This window comes from Ziziphus jujuba, chromosome 8 (assembly GCF_031755915.1).
Source record: "Ziziphus jujuba cultivar Dongzao chromosome 8, ASM3175591v1".
NCBI classification, from domain to species: Eukaryota; Viridiplantae; Streptophyta; class Magnoliopsida; order Rosales; family Rhamnaceae; genus Ziziphus; species Ziziphus jujuba.
Window position 1 is genome coordinate 15,485,001 of NC_083386.1, and position 13,484 is coordinate 15,498,484.

Sequence of the window (13,484 nt, forward strand, 5' to 3'; positions counted from 1 at the left end):
TCTGCCTTCCCTCTCTATCTATCCAAGGGATGGAAGGGCAAAGGCCTTTGATGTCCCCTCCAGTCAAGAATTGGGGCTCACAATCACTAGACAATATGCTTTTCTCTCATGTCTTTCTTCATTCATGCTTCGATATTCTGGTGTCTTACGCGTAGAGGAACAACACCAATCAATCCTGAACTTGGTGGTTAAACTCTACTGCAGTGACAATACTGTAGGGAGGTCCTATGGAAAAATAGCTCGACGCCAGGATGATAAAAAGCTTAACACCTTTCATTCTTATTACTTTATTTTTTCAATATGAAAAACTTAAAAAAAAATGAAAAATGAAAAGGTCGTCTTACTCAAAACCCTAATTATTAAATCCCTTTTCTCCCACTTCACACCTCAGAATGCACCATTCATATATTAAGAGTGGCGCTTTCACATCTTCTTAACCCAAAACGACTAGGGAAAGGAAAGGTTCCTTCTTTTTAGGGTACTCCCGGGAACAGGGCGTGTGGCTATGAACCACAATGTCCGGGGTTCGAATCCCTCCTCACCCACAATTGGCCAAAAAGGGAAGGACCTTTCCCTTTGGGGGTAGGAAAATCATGATCGGGATTCTGGACCCCAAGCTATGGAATTTAGGCATGGGTCTTTTGTTGAAATGGAACGGCCTTACTCTTTCTTTTTTCTTTCTTTTTATTTATCGTTAATGGTGGAAAAATTAAATATAGTATGCCTGGCCTGAAGCCCGAATCAGCATATATTTTTTTTGTTTTACCCCCCGTAATTCTTCCTTAGCCAGTCTGGGGCAGAATAGAAGAGAAAGTACAAGTATTAGTAGCATAGCAAAGATGCATTCCTCATCATTAATATGTTTACTCGCGGTAATGATGGCCTTTTGGGCAAATCGATGACCGCATCTTTGATGCACTTGCTAGTACATCTGAGAATTCTTAATTGGATAGTTGTAAATAACCCCAGACTATGGAACGAAGTATTATCCCTGACCTACGCCGAGGTATTGACAGCGATTCTCAAATATTGTAGAACAGAATGTGGTACAATGAGATAGAATGCAATAGAAACAAAGACACAGGGAACGAGTTACCTATTCTTAACGGTCAAAGCGAACCCTTTCATTTCGAATTAAAGAATTCAGAATGAATCAAATCTTCCCAATTAGGATTCGAACCTACAACCAGTCAGTTAATAGCCAACCACTCTACCACTGAGCTACTGAGGAATAACAGGAGATTAGATCTCATAGAGTTCAATTCCCCTTCTCAACCCATAACCTATATGAGCTCGAAGTTTCCTTTGGAACTCCCAGAACTTCTTCGTAGTGGCTACGTTCCATGCTTCATTTCACAGGGAACCCAAAAGTGGCTCTATTTCATTATATTCCATCCATATCCCAATTCCATTCATTTAATATCCCTTTGGTGTTATTGAGATAAGAGATGTCGTTTCTAGTCTATCTCTTTCTATTTCTATATATATATATAGAGATGTCATTTCTAGTCTATCTCTTTCTATTTCTATATATATATATATATATATGGAAAGTTTAAAAATCATCATATAATAATCTAGAAATTGCAATAGAAAAGAAAAAAGGGGGATTTGTGATGGGTTTTAAATCTTTTATACTAGGTAATCTAGTATCCTTATGCATGAAGATAATCTATTTGATCGTTATGGTTGGACTTTATTATGGATTTCTGACCACATTCTCCATAAGGCCCTGTTATCTCTTCCTTCTCTGAGCTCGCATTATGGAAGAAGGAGGAGAAGGAACTGAGAAGAAAGTATCAGCAACAACCAGTTTTCTTATGGGACAGCCCATGATATTCATATTGATCTATTATGTGCCTCTGCATCTAGCATTGGGTAGACCTCATACAATAACTGTCCTAGCTCTACCATATATTTTGTTTCATTTCTTATGGAACAATCACAAGCACTTTTTTGATTATGGATCTACTAACAAAAATTCAATGCGTAATCTTAGCATTCAATGTGTATTCCTGAATAATCTCATTTTTTAATTATTCAACCATTTCATTTTACCAAGTTCAATGTTAGTCAGATTAGTCAGCATTTATATGTCTCGGTGCAACAACAAGATGTTATTTGTAACAAGTAGCTTCGTTGGTTGGTTAATTAGTCACATTTTATTCATGAAATGGGTTGGATTGGTATTAGTCTGGATACAACAAAATAATTCTATTAGATCTAATGTACTTATTAGATCTAATAAGTAGCTTATGTCAGAATTGAGAAATTCTATGGCTCGAATCTTTAGTATTCTCTTATTTATTACCTGTGTCTACTATTTAGGTAGAACACCGTCACCCATTATTATTAAGAAACTAAAAGAAATCTCAAAAACAGAAGAAAGGGGGGAAAGTGAGGAAGAAACAAATGTAGAAATAGAAACAACTTCAGAAACGAGGAGGACTAAACAGGAACAAAAGAGATCCACCAAAGAAGATCCTTCTCCTTCCCTTTTTTTGGAAAGAAAAGGAGGATCTGGACAAAATCAATGAAATGGAAGAGATACGAGTGAATGGGAAGGAAAAAACAAAGGATGAATTCCATTTCAAAGAGACACGCTATAAAAATAGACCCGTTTATGAAACTTATTATATGGATGTGGATGTAAATCAAGAAAATTTGAAGTTAGAAATATTTGTAGAAAAAAAAGATCTACTCTAGGTTGAAAAACCTCTTGTTAATATTCTTTTTTACTATAAGTTTAATTTTAATCAATAAATTAAATAATTGATTGAGTTAACTTAAGTTAACTTAAGTTGAGTTAAGTTTTTTTTTTAATTTTTTACAAATTAAAAGAGAATAAAAAGTAAATTAATAAAAGATTAATACATAAGATATATAGACTAAGAGATAGGAAGAAATTTGACCACCCCCCACATATTTGATACCTTTTCTTGTGAAAAAACTCCCAGTACCGACACCATTCATAATTCCATCAATTATTCATTTATAAAAAAAATGAGTTAGTTGAGCAAATCCTCTTATACCTTTAGTTAAGCATATTGCATAAAAAACATCTATGTAACCACGATTATATGACCAATCATATATCCCATTTAATAGTTTTTCCCCAAGAATTTTCCTTCTTTTAGGAATACTTTTAACAAATTCAAATTTTGTAAAAAGGAATAAACCGGATTATATAAAAAGACACTATAAGGATTCCAAAAAAAGCTATACTGAATGAAAAAATTACGTTTGAAATAAATTCATACAAATCCACAGGAGTATTTGGATTTGGATGTAAAAGGTTTATCGCTGGGTTTAACAATTTTGATAATATATCTAAATCCACAGCTTCTTGATTGAATTGATTGAAGAAAGGAATTCCTATGAATCCAATGAACAAAGTAAATAGTACTAATACAAGCATAGGAAATAGCATAGTATTGTCTGATTCCCGCGGATATGAGAAAGTGTCCTTAGTTCCAAAATGACTAATAATAATAAAAGGGCCCATCATGCTTCTTAGATTACTATTGATTCGATATGCCTTTTTAGAAAGAAAAAAAAAGCCCTTTCATTATTATTCATTGTCAATAAAGTTAATAAAGTAACATTTCTTTTAACAACTTTTTGCCCTTCTTTACCCCATAGAGATATTGAATAGAACAAGCTTTTTTTTTTCCACTGTAAGTTTGAAACTGAAGGTTTAAATGTCCTTCAAAAGTAAGTAAATAGATCCGAAACATATAAAATGTAGTTAAACCAATTGTGTAACAAGCGATTATTGCAAAAATCGGTGAATATAACCAACTATCACTAAGAATTTCATCTTTGGACCAAAAACACGCAAGGGGTGGAATACCACACAAAGATAGTGTACCTAATAAAAATGCAGCTTTTGTAATTGGCACATGTTTTTGTAAACCACCCATATGAACCATATTCTGGCTTTTATCTAAAGAATATCCAACAATTGTTTCCATGGAATGAATAATTGATCCGGATCCTAAAAATGACAATGCTTTCGAATGAGTAATCAAATGAAATAAAGCCGCTCGATAGGACCCATACCTAGAGCCAACATCGTATAACCCAATTGAGACATTGTAGAATAAGCTAAACCACTCTTAATACCTTTCTGAGCTAGAGCTAAAGTGGCTCCTAAAAGTAATGTTATTATCCCAATAAAAGCTATTAGATTCATTATGAAAGGTATAACTATGAAAAGCGGAAGAAGTCGAGCTACAAGAAAGATTTCAGCTGCTACCATAGTAGCAGCGTGTATAAGAGCGGAAATAGGGGTTGGTCCTTCCATAGCATTGGGTAACCATACATGAAGGGGGAATTGGGCAGATTTAGCAACTGCACAGGCAAATAATAGACAGGCACACAAAGTAACAAATAAAAAATCAACTTCATTATTATCAACCACGTTATTGAATATTTCAAACAAATCCCTAAATTCTAAACTACCCATTATCCAATAAAAACATAAAATTCCTAATAATAACCCAAAATCCCTTACACGATTAGTTATAAATGCCTTTTGACAAGCAGTTGCCGCAATAGGTCGAGTGAACCATAAACCTATTAATAGATAAGAACACATTCCAACTAATCCCAAAAAAAAAAAAATTTGTATCAAATTTGAACTAGTAACTAATCCTAACATTGAAATATTAGAAAACTCATACAAGCAAAAAATCTCAAATATCCCTGATCATGAGACATATAATTTTCACCATAAATAAGAACCATAATTCCAACAGTAATGATTAATATTGATATAAAAGAAGTAAGTGGATCAATTAAGTATCCAAATTCTAAAGAAAAATCATTATTGATGGTCCAAGGCCATACAAATAGATAAATAGATCTGTTATTTATTCGTTGAATAAATATATGGGCGAAAAAAATCATAACTATACTTAACAGTAAAACAATAGGAAAAACCCACATACGGTGAAGATTTTTTATCGCCTTTGGAAAAAGTAGAAGTCCTACTCCTATTAACATAGGATTTGGGAGGGGAATGAAAGGTATGATCCATGAATATTGATATGTATATTCCATAAAAAAGAATCTTTTTATCTTAATTAATTGTTTCTAATTCACCGGCTTTTATTTCTTTTGAAAAGGGTCAGTTAATAAAAAAAAGTTAAGATATATAAAACTAAAATAGAATTTTCTAGCTTTAATTATTCTGAATCTTTCTCAACTATCTCAAATATTTCAAGTCAAAAGGTTAGAGTTGGTCAAACGATATGACAAAGTTGCTAGTGAAAAAGAAATACGTTTTTTTATTAAATTATTAAGTCAAATTTTATGAAGATACAAAAAATGAAAACTTACATTTTTATTACTATTATGTATTACAATAATTTATTTATGTATATAGAGCAAGGATAAAAAATTTCACCAAAAACAGTTTTTTATTGTGATATGAAGCATAAATAACCCTAATTTAACTCATAAAATAAAAGTTATCTATTTTAGTTTTAGTTGGATTATTCAGAATCAGTAACGAATTTGAATCGATTGATTGTCTTCTATTCCAATAAAAGACATTTGTCGGAAAGGTTATGATAAAGAAACTATAACTCCAACACGTAACTTTATATAAAATTTAAAGATGGAATTCCTAAAAGCTTTTATAAAACCATCTATCCTGTATCTTTTTGCAGATTAACTACTAGTCTCATTCTAATTTTTAAAATTAAATTAGATTTACTCATTTATCAAGCTTGACCAATTAAATAAAATGAATAATTAATAGAAACAAATTACAAAAGTTTTTTTTAAATAAAGATAGGGGTTGGGTTGTGAAACATTTTGATGTATTTTATTCCATATATAAAATTTTGAATGACGAAAAAAAAAAAACTAGACAAAGATAGAAAGGCACAGGTTTTTTCTTTGTATTTGTTTTTTTCTCATATCAACTCCAATCAATTCTAGTCCTATTGCATAGTAGATTCTATAGATATAGAAGATATCAATTTGAAGGAAGATATAAGAGTACCAATAAAATAAATACAAATCTTTCTTCTAGATGTTGTATCAAACTGTATGTAATAGAAAAAAAAAACAAATGAAAAAAAAAACAAATAAAAAAAATTGTATTTAATTTTTAAAAACCACTATATTGTTTATCTTGCTAGTAATTTTTTATGCGATTTTTCTAGATCCATATTTTTATAAAGGAAGTACAATCTAGAAAATAAATAGATCGATAATTATAATTAATAGTAAAGAACAATTGGTTTTGAACAATAGATGTCTTTGACATCCAACCCTGGTAATAAATAACCTATTAGAATTTTTTAATGGCAGTTCCAAAAAAGTGCACTTCTATATCAAAAAAAGACATTCGGAAAAATATTTGGAAAAGGAAGGGATATTTGGCAGCATTGAAAACTTTTTCGTTAGCGAAATCTCTTTCTATGAGGAATTCAAAAAGTTTTTTTTGTGCAACAAATAAATAATTCAAGATTGGGAAAAATCGGAATTGATTTGACTCGAAAAATAATCTAGTTTCAGTTTTTTTTTTAAGTTGTTTAAATTTTTTTTAGTTTGATTTTATTTAATATTTATAAGTTATAAAAAAAAATTGATAATTTATCAAAGTTAAAATAATTAAACTAATAAAAGGAATAATTTATATTCTTTAATGGTTTGATCCGATAAATAGTAATAATAAATAAATTGAAGTTGTTTTGCTTTTATTGCCGAATAAGAATTTTCTGTTGATTGAATTCGAAAATCTAAAAATGGTATTTTTTTTGTTTGAAAAAAGAGTAAAAGCAAGCACAAGATTTCACTTTTCTTTTTAGTATATTTTATAATTTTCAAGGTGAGGATTCTTATTTTTCCCATTGATTTGATAATTCAATAATAACAAAGGTTTGTCTTTTTTATTTATATTATTTTATACTATGTATTCATATTCTAATATATTTATAATACTATAGAATATAGAAAATCAGGTATAAGATCTTTAGTTAAAATTAATAGATTAGTTAATATAATAGATCATTAAAACTAATTGATTAAGTTTAAAATGTGTCTTATTACTTTCTAAATTCTTATTTCTCTAAGTTTGTATCACTATATATCCCTAAATTTCACCCCAATTAATAAAAACCCCTTTTACATTTTTTAGGTGATACAAAGAATCTGCTGATTTTTTCTTCGTGGATAATTTTTTTGTAGATTCATAAAATCCCATAAATGAGAAATGAATCATTAAAAAATGCACATTTTTTAGTTTGATCCATGGATTGAAGTCCGAAATATCTAGATACAACAGTTCCCGTTTAATCGAGCATAAAGTAATAAATTCTTAAAAAACCCCAGTGTTAAGTTAAAAAAAAACTAACACCCTAATACTAACTATAATGATATACTAAGAAAAATAAGGATTCTTGTTGAAAATGATACGTTCAAATCCCTAATTTTAAAATTTTCAAAAAGTTTTTTTTAATCATCAATTTTAATATTTATTTTAATATTTATTAAAATATATTGCATTGAATTGTTTCCTTTAATATTGACGATTGAATAAAAATAGGTTATTATGATTTCGAGCAAGTTGCTATGGTGAAATCTGTAGACACGTTGTTCTTAGGAAGCAGTGCTAGATCATCTCGGTTTGAGTCTGAGTGGCGACATGGCATCTTCTAAAAGAGTAAGTCCTATAATGAAATCAATTCCCGATTTCCATTCCTACAAATTAAGGTACCCCATTTTAAATTTCAAAATTTATGATATTTTCAACTTTAGAGCATATATGAACTCATATATCCTTTTCGACCTTGTCAATTGTAATTACAATTCATTTAATAGCCTTATTAATTGATGAAATCGTAGGCCTATATGATTTGTTAGAAAAGGGCATGATAGCTACTTTGTTTTCTCTATAATAGGATTATTAGTTACGTGGTGGATTTATTTGGGACATTTACCATTAAGTAATTTATATGAATCATTAATCTTTCTTTCATGGAGTTTTTTCATTATTCTTTTCCTTGGCGCGGCTGGGCCATCTTGGACTTGAACCAGAGACCTTGCCCGTGAAGTAAATCATCGCATTTACGGTCCAACCCATTAGAAGAGAATCAATAGATTCCTTTTGGGGAGTGAAATATCCTTTCCGAACATAGCATACAACTCTCCATTGTACTGTGCTCTCCAAGTGTGCTTGTTCCTCCCTTCACTTAGTTTTTGAGTTTTCAAAAATATATTAGTTGATGAATTAGTAGTTGTTGTTCTTGTTTCTTTAGTACCTGTAGTGGTTCCTATACCTGTCATGTTCCTTGGATTATTTCCCGACACTATTCGTAGTTCCATTAATTATTCATTTATTAGAAAAATGAGTTAGTTAAGCCAATTTTTTTAATCAAACTACTTTTGGACCGACTCATGTAAGGGAGCCAAGATACTTTGATTTCTTACTTTTTTGCAAACATGATCATACATTATGTATAATACATGTTAATTCAAATTTATGAATATTCCAATTGTTATGATTAATACTACTTATTCAACAAATTCAATTGATTAATACGAATTGATTTTCTGTTACGATAAATTGATGAAACAATAGCCGGTCCAATAATATAGCGCTATATAATTTCATTTTTTGTATAAACTATATGTTTATCAATGATCAATATCTTGATTAGATAGTAAGATTTTTTTTGTGAATTAAAAAATGACTTTGTAATTATTTTTGAATATTATAATATTGATGTTTATAATATAAAGAGGATTAAAAATATTATAATTATTATAATAAATAGTTTTTTTTTTTTGTTATTTATGTTATTGTTATAGAAGGTTTGCCCTAAGAAAAGGGGAAGAGGAAGAAAAAAATGAAAAAGAAAAGTGTAATCCAATCTATATAAACGCAATCCACCGGAATGTTTCATTATGATCTGGATTGCATTTATATAGATTGGATTGCACTTTTCTTTTTCATTTTTTTTTTCCTCTTCCCCTTTTCTTAAGGCAGTCCTTCTATAACAATAACATAAATAACATAAAAAAAAAGAACTAAAAAGGAAATTTTTTATTATAATATTTTTATAATATTAATTCTTTATTATAATAATTATAATATTTTTAATCTTTTTTATATTATAAACATTAATATTATAATGTTCAAAAATAATTACAAAGTCATTTTTTAATTCACACAAAAAAAAAATCTTACTATCTAATCAAGATATTGATTATTGATACGCATATAGTTGATAAAAAAATCAAAATTATATAGCGCTATATTAATTGTTATGAGAGTTAGTTTAACTATCCTAACTATGTCAGAATATTTCTGAGATGTTAATGAACAAGACGTACTTCTATTAATTCACAATATCTTTCGTTTTGTCCAATATCCTACTTTCATGCAATTCACATTTACAGGGTTCAACAAGCAATCAATATTTCATGATCAAGGGTGTAGTACTATTTGTAGTAGCGGTCCTCATATATCGTGTTAACAATCAAAAGATGGCCTAAAGAAAAAATCTCTATTTGACAGGGCTTCTTCCTATACCTATGAATTTCATTAGACCCATAAATGATACATTAGAAGAATCTTTTGGTTCTTCCGATATCAATAGGTTGATGGTTTTGCTCCCGTACTTTCTTTATCATCAATCGAATCATTGTTCGATACCAGGATTCTATTTTATCATCAATCCAATCACCGTTCACATTTTTTCTTTTTCTTATTAATGAACAGATCTTTTTACTTGTATGACTTGTACCCATGGAGAGGCACATTATAGTACTTGTATGCTTCTAGCTAGAATATTATTAAAAATGGGAGCGGATGGAGTGGTTTGGTTAAATATGCAATTATTACCTCACTATCATTACAAAATCTAGTCTCTTTTTCGAGTATATCCCAAACAAAAAATATCCTATCTAAAGTTTTGTCTAGAGCTTTGACTCTATTTATAAATTTTTTGTTTAGGTTATTTCTTTTTTGTTCATTGCTATAACTCCAAACCCGGGTCGACTGATCCATTTTAAATTAAAAACAACTTTATATGGTCCTTTCCTATTCCTTCCATGCCGTAGGGTTAAAACCAAAAAATCTTTGTTGTTTTTCTGATGTTTCCGCGTGTTTTGAAATAGGAATCCATGTTATCAAAAGATCTCCTGCTATTATTTCTAGTATGGAATGAGTCAATCATCCATTTTGGTATCTTATTGAACAAAAATGGTGATATTGTTCCTCCATTGATCAAGAATTTCACTTTTTGGGAAGTATCAATATGATTTTCCAAATCCTCCCTTCCCGAAAGGAAGAACGTGATTTTTTTTTTCTTTCTGCAGGGACCAGGAGATTGGATCTAGCCGTAAGAAGAATGCTTGGCTGAAAAATAACTCACTTCTTGGTCTTCAACCCCCTCAATCACTACGAACTCCCCCGATCAGTTTCGTTGAACACGGCTTTCCCTATGTATACATCTAAAATCCAGCTCCTTCTTTAGACAAGCCTCTAAGAAAGTTGAATATTCAGTTGATCAACCCTTACTCTTATTGCATAAACATTTCATAATAGACGACTAAATAATTTTTTTGTTATCTCTTCAGCATTTAAGGATAATTTCCATTTCCATGGTCGAAGAGCCAATCATTCATGATTGACCAAATCATTGATGCAAACAATATCCAAATACCAAATTTGCCCTCTATATAACGTTCGAAAAGTCAAATAAGTTCTTGGAAAAATCAAAGAAAGAACCCCTTCTTCCATTGTAAAAAACTCTTCCATTAATTCCGAACCTAATCTTTTCACATAATTTATTATTTATTAATTTTTTTGGGTCAATTGGTGAATTGAATGAATATAACAATATCAATAGAAAGGAAGTATTCATTGAAGGGTGGTAGAAATCGACCAAACAGGAATTTGAGGAAAAAGATCTTTTAAATCTCTTTCCTTTTTTTTTTTAAACAATTCCTTAACTTAATATCATAATATTCTTTTTACTATTACTCAAGATCGTATATACTTTATTTTTATTTCAATTTTATTCGTATTTTTTTTCTTCCCTAAGTCTAAGTGGATTACTTTGAGACATGTAGACATGCCGTCAGGCTAAGCTAAAAAAAAGGACTATGTCAACAACTAATCAACGATGACCTTCCATGGATTCGCCTATATAAGCCACAGCTAAGGTTGCAAAAATAAGAGCTTGAATGCCACTTGTAAATAATCCAAGGCACATGACAGGTATAGGAACGACTAAAGGTACTAAAGAAACAAGAACAATAACTACTAATTCATCAGCTAATATATTTTCGAAAAGTTAAAAACTAAGCAATAAGGGTTTTGTGAAATTTTCTAAGATATTAACGGGCAAAAGGATTGAAGTTGGTTGAATGTATTTACTGAAATAACCTAATCCCTTTTTTGAAAGGCCCGCATAGAAATATGCTACTGACGTGAATAAAGCTAAAGCAATGGTACTATTTATATCATTTGTGGGTGTGGCTAACTCCCCATGAGGTACTTGTATGATTTTCCAGGGTAAAAGAGCCCCTGACCAATTCGAAACAAAAATAAATAAATACATAGTTCCAATAAATGGAACTAGGGACCATATTCTTCTCCAATCTGCGTTTTGCTCACGTCTTGAATGAATTCAAGGACATATTCAAAGAAATTTTGGGACCTGAAACTCTTGAAGAATTTTTTCCATTCTTCATTTACATATGGAAAGATAGAAATAAAATGACTACAATTTTGGGGATTCACTTAATCTTGTTAGGTATACGTGGTTTTCTTTTTGTGTTCAAGGCTCTTTATTTTGGGGGTGTATATGATACCTGGGCTCCGACGAGGGCCCGGGGGGGGGGGGGGTGTGGAGGGAGAGATGTAAGAAAATTTACCAACTTGACCCTCACCCTAAGTATTGTATTTAGGTATTTACTAAAATCCCCTTTTGGGGGAAAGGGGTGGATTGTTAGTGTGGACGATTAGGAAGATATAATTTGAGGGCATGTATGGTTAGGTTCCATTTGTATACTTAGTGGAATATGGCATATCATAACCAAACCCTTTACGTGGACTCACGGTGCACTTGTATGGTCTGGAGAGGCTTACTTGTCATATAGTTTAGGTGCTTTAATAAATGTGTTTGGATATCCCAGACAAAACTCCATAAGAAAAAGTGGAATGTATCATTTTCATTTGTATCTGTTGCCAATTACAATTTGAGTATAAAATTCTCGTTATCCTTCCATCATACGTATTTCATATATTCCATATATTATATGGAGTTAGGTCAAATTTCATGTGATTCAATAAACAAAATGATACGAACCTCGGACGACCTGTTCCTAAACTCGTATAATATTAGCTCGGATCCAATTGTGTTCAAGTTCTAATGGTCACTTTGACCCCTAACCAACCTGTGATTAGAAACCTTGGTATATAATGAAGACGCCACAACAGGTGATGGAAGTCCTATTGATAAGTCAAACTAAAACACTCATTCTCTAAGGGTGTTTTAGGTGTTCAAAAGAACAAAGAGAAATTCAATCTCACAAAATAAATTCTGAATATTATTAATGGTGTGTTCTTCCTAAAAAACAAGCCCTTTTATAGACTAAGAGAAAACAAAATACAACCATAAAATAAAAAGGAAAAACCGGCCATGCAACGAAGAATCCTAATATGGCCGAAAGTCTCTTCCTTTCCTAGTCTAATTTGAATTAATTAATTCTTTTATTTTGAATTAGGAATTAATTAATTTACATTGAAAATAATAAAATAATAACTTTCCTAAACTTATTTTTGCAGCAAATAAATAAATAAAATAAAAAAGTAATGGTACTTTCCTAAAACAAAAAGTAGAATCAAATTAGAAAACTAAAATACTAGCTTTTTTACTAAGTTGACTTTGACCAATCTTTGACCAATTTGAGCTCCAAATCATCTTGAATATGCTTTTTAGAATGAAAAATAAGCTTATTATGAAGTTCCACACATTTCCCTTACTTGGAAGAAAGAGAAAAAACCAACTCAGCAAAATATAGTAAAGCCAACAAGCAATACAGCAATTTTCGGTCAAATTTTGAAGCTGTCCGTACAAGTACGTACAAGTTGGTTTTACTTCTGCCTTGACTTGTTTCCATGACCACTTAGTGATATTTATTGAATCCATAAAGAGTTGCAACCATTTCTTGCTGCCCGGACTCCATAAATGCACCAAAACCTCTACCCGGGTCCATATCGGCTTCCACCACTTGTATGCCCAAAATAGGCTTTGGATCTTTGAGTATGGACAAGTACTCTTGAGAATGAATTACCCCCTAGATAAAGGCAGTAAATTTGGCCCTAAACCTCTTAGCTTGAGCCCTAGTGATCGGTCTGGTCTTCATCCGTATCAGGTCAGCAACCTAGCAGGTTGTCGGTTATGCGGGCACGGACGGATTCGCATCATAGAATATCAATTCCATCATTGCTATAT

At 30.9% G+C, this 13,484-nt stretch overlaps 1 protein-coding gene and 1 pseudogene across 1 annotated transcript; one reads left to right on the forward strand and one right to left on the reverse strand.

The window, feature by feature from the left end:
• The first annotated feature begins 1,616 nt into the window (after window positions 1-1,616).
• On the forward strand, window positions 1,617-2,537 carry LOC112491003 (uncharacterized mitochondrial protein AtMg00370-like; annotated as a pseudogene).
• Window positions 2,538-3,154: 617 nt separating this feature from the next.
• LOC132805072 (NAD(P)H-quinone oxidoreductase subunit 5, chloroplastic-like) lies at window positions 3,155-5,064 on the reverse strand. Its single transcript, XM_060819833.1, is given in 5 exon segments — window positions 3,155-3,556; window positions 3,559-3,666; window positions 3,669-4,054; window positions 4,057-4,674; window positions 4,677-5,064. Coding segments are annotated over 5 exon segments (1,902 nt in total).
• Between the last annotated feature and the right edge of the window lie 8,420 nt (window positions 5,065-13,484).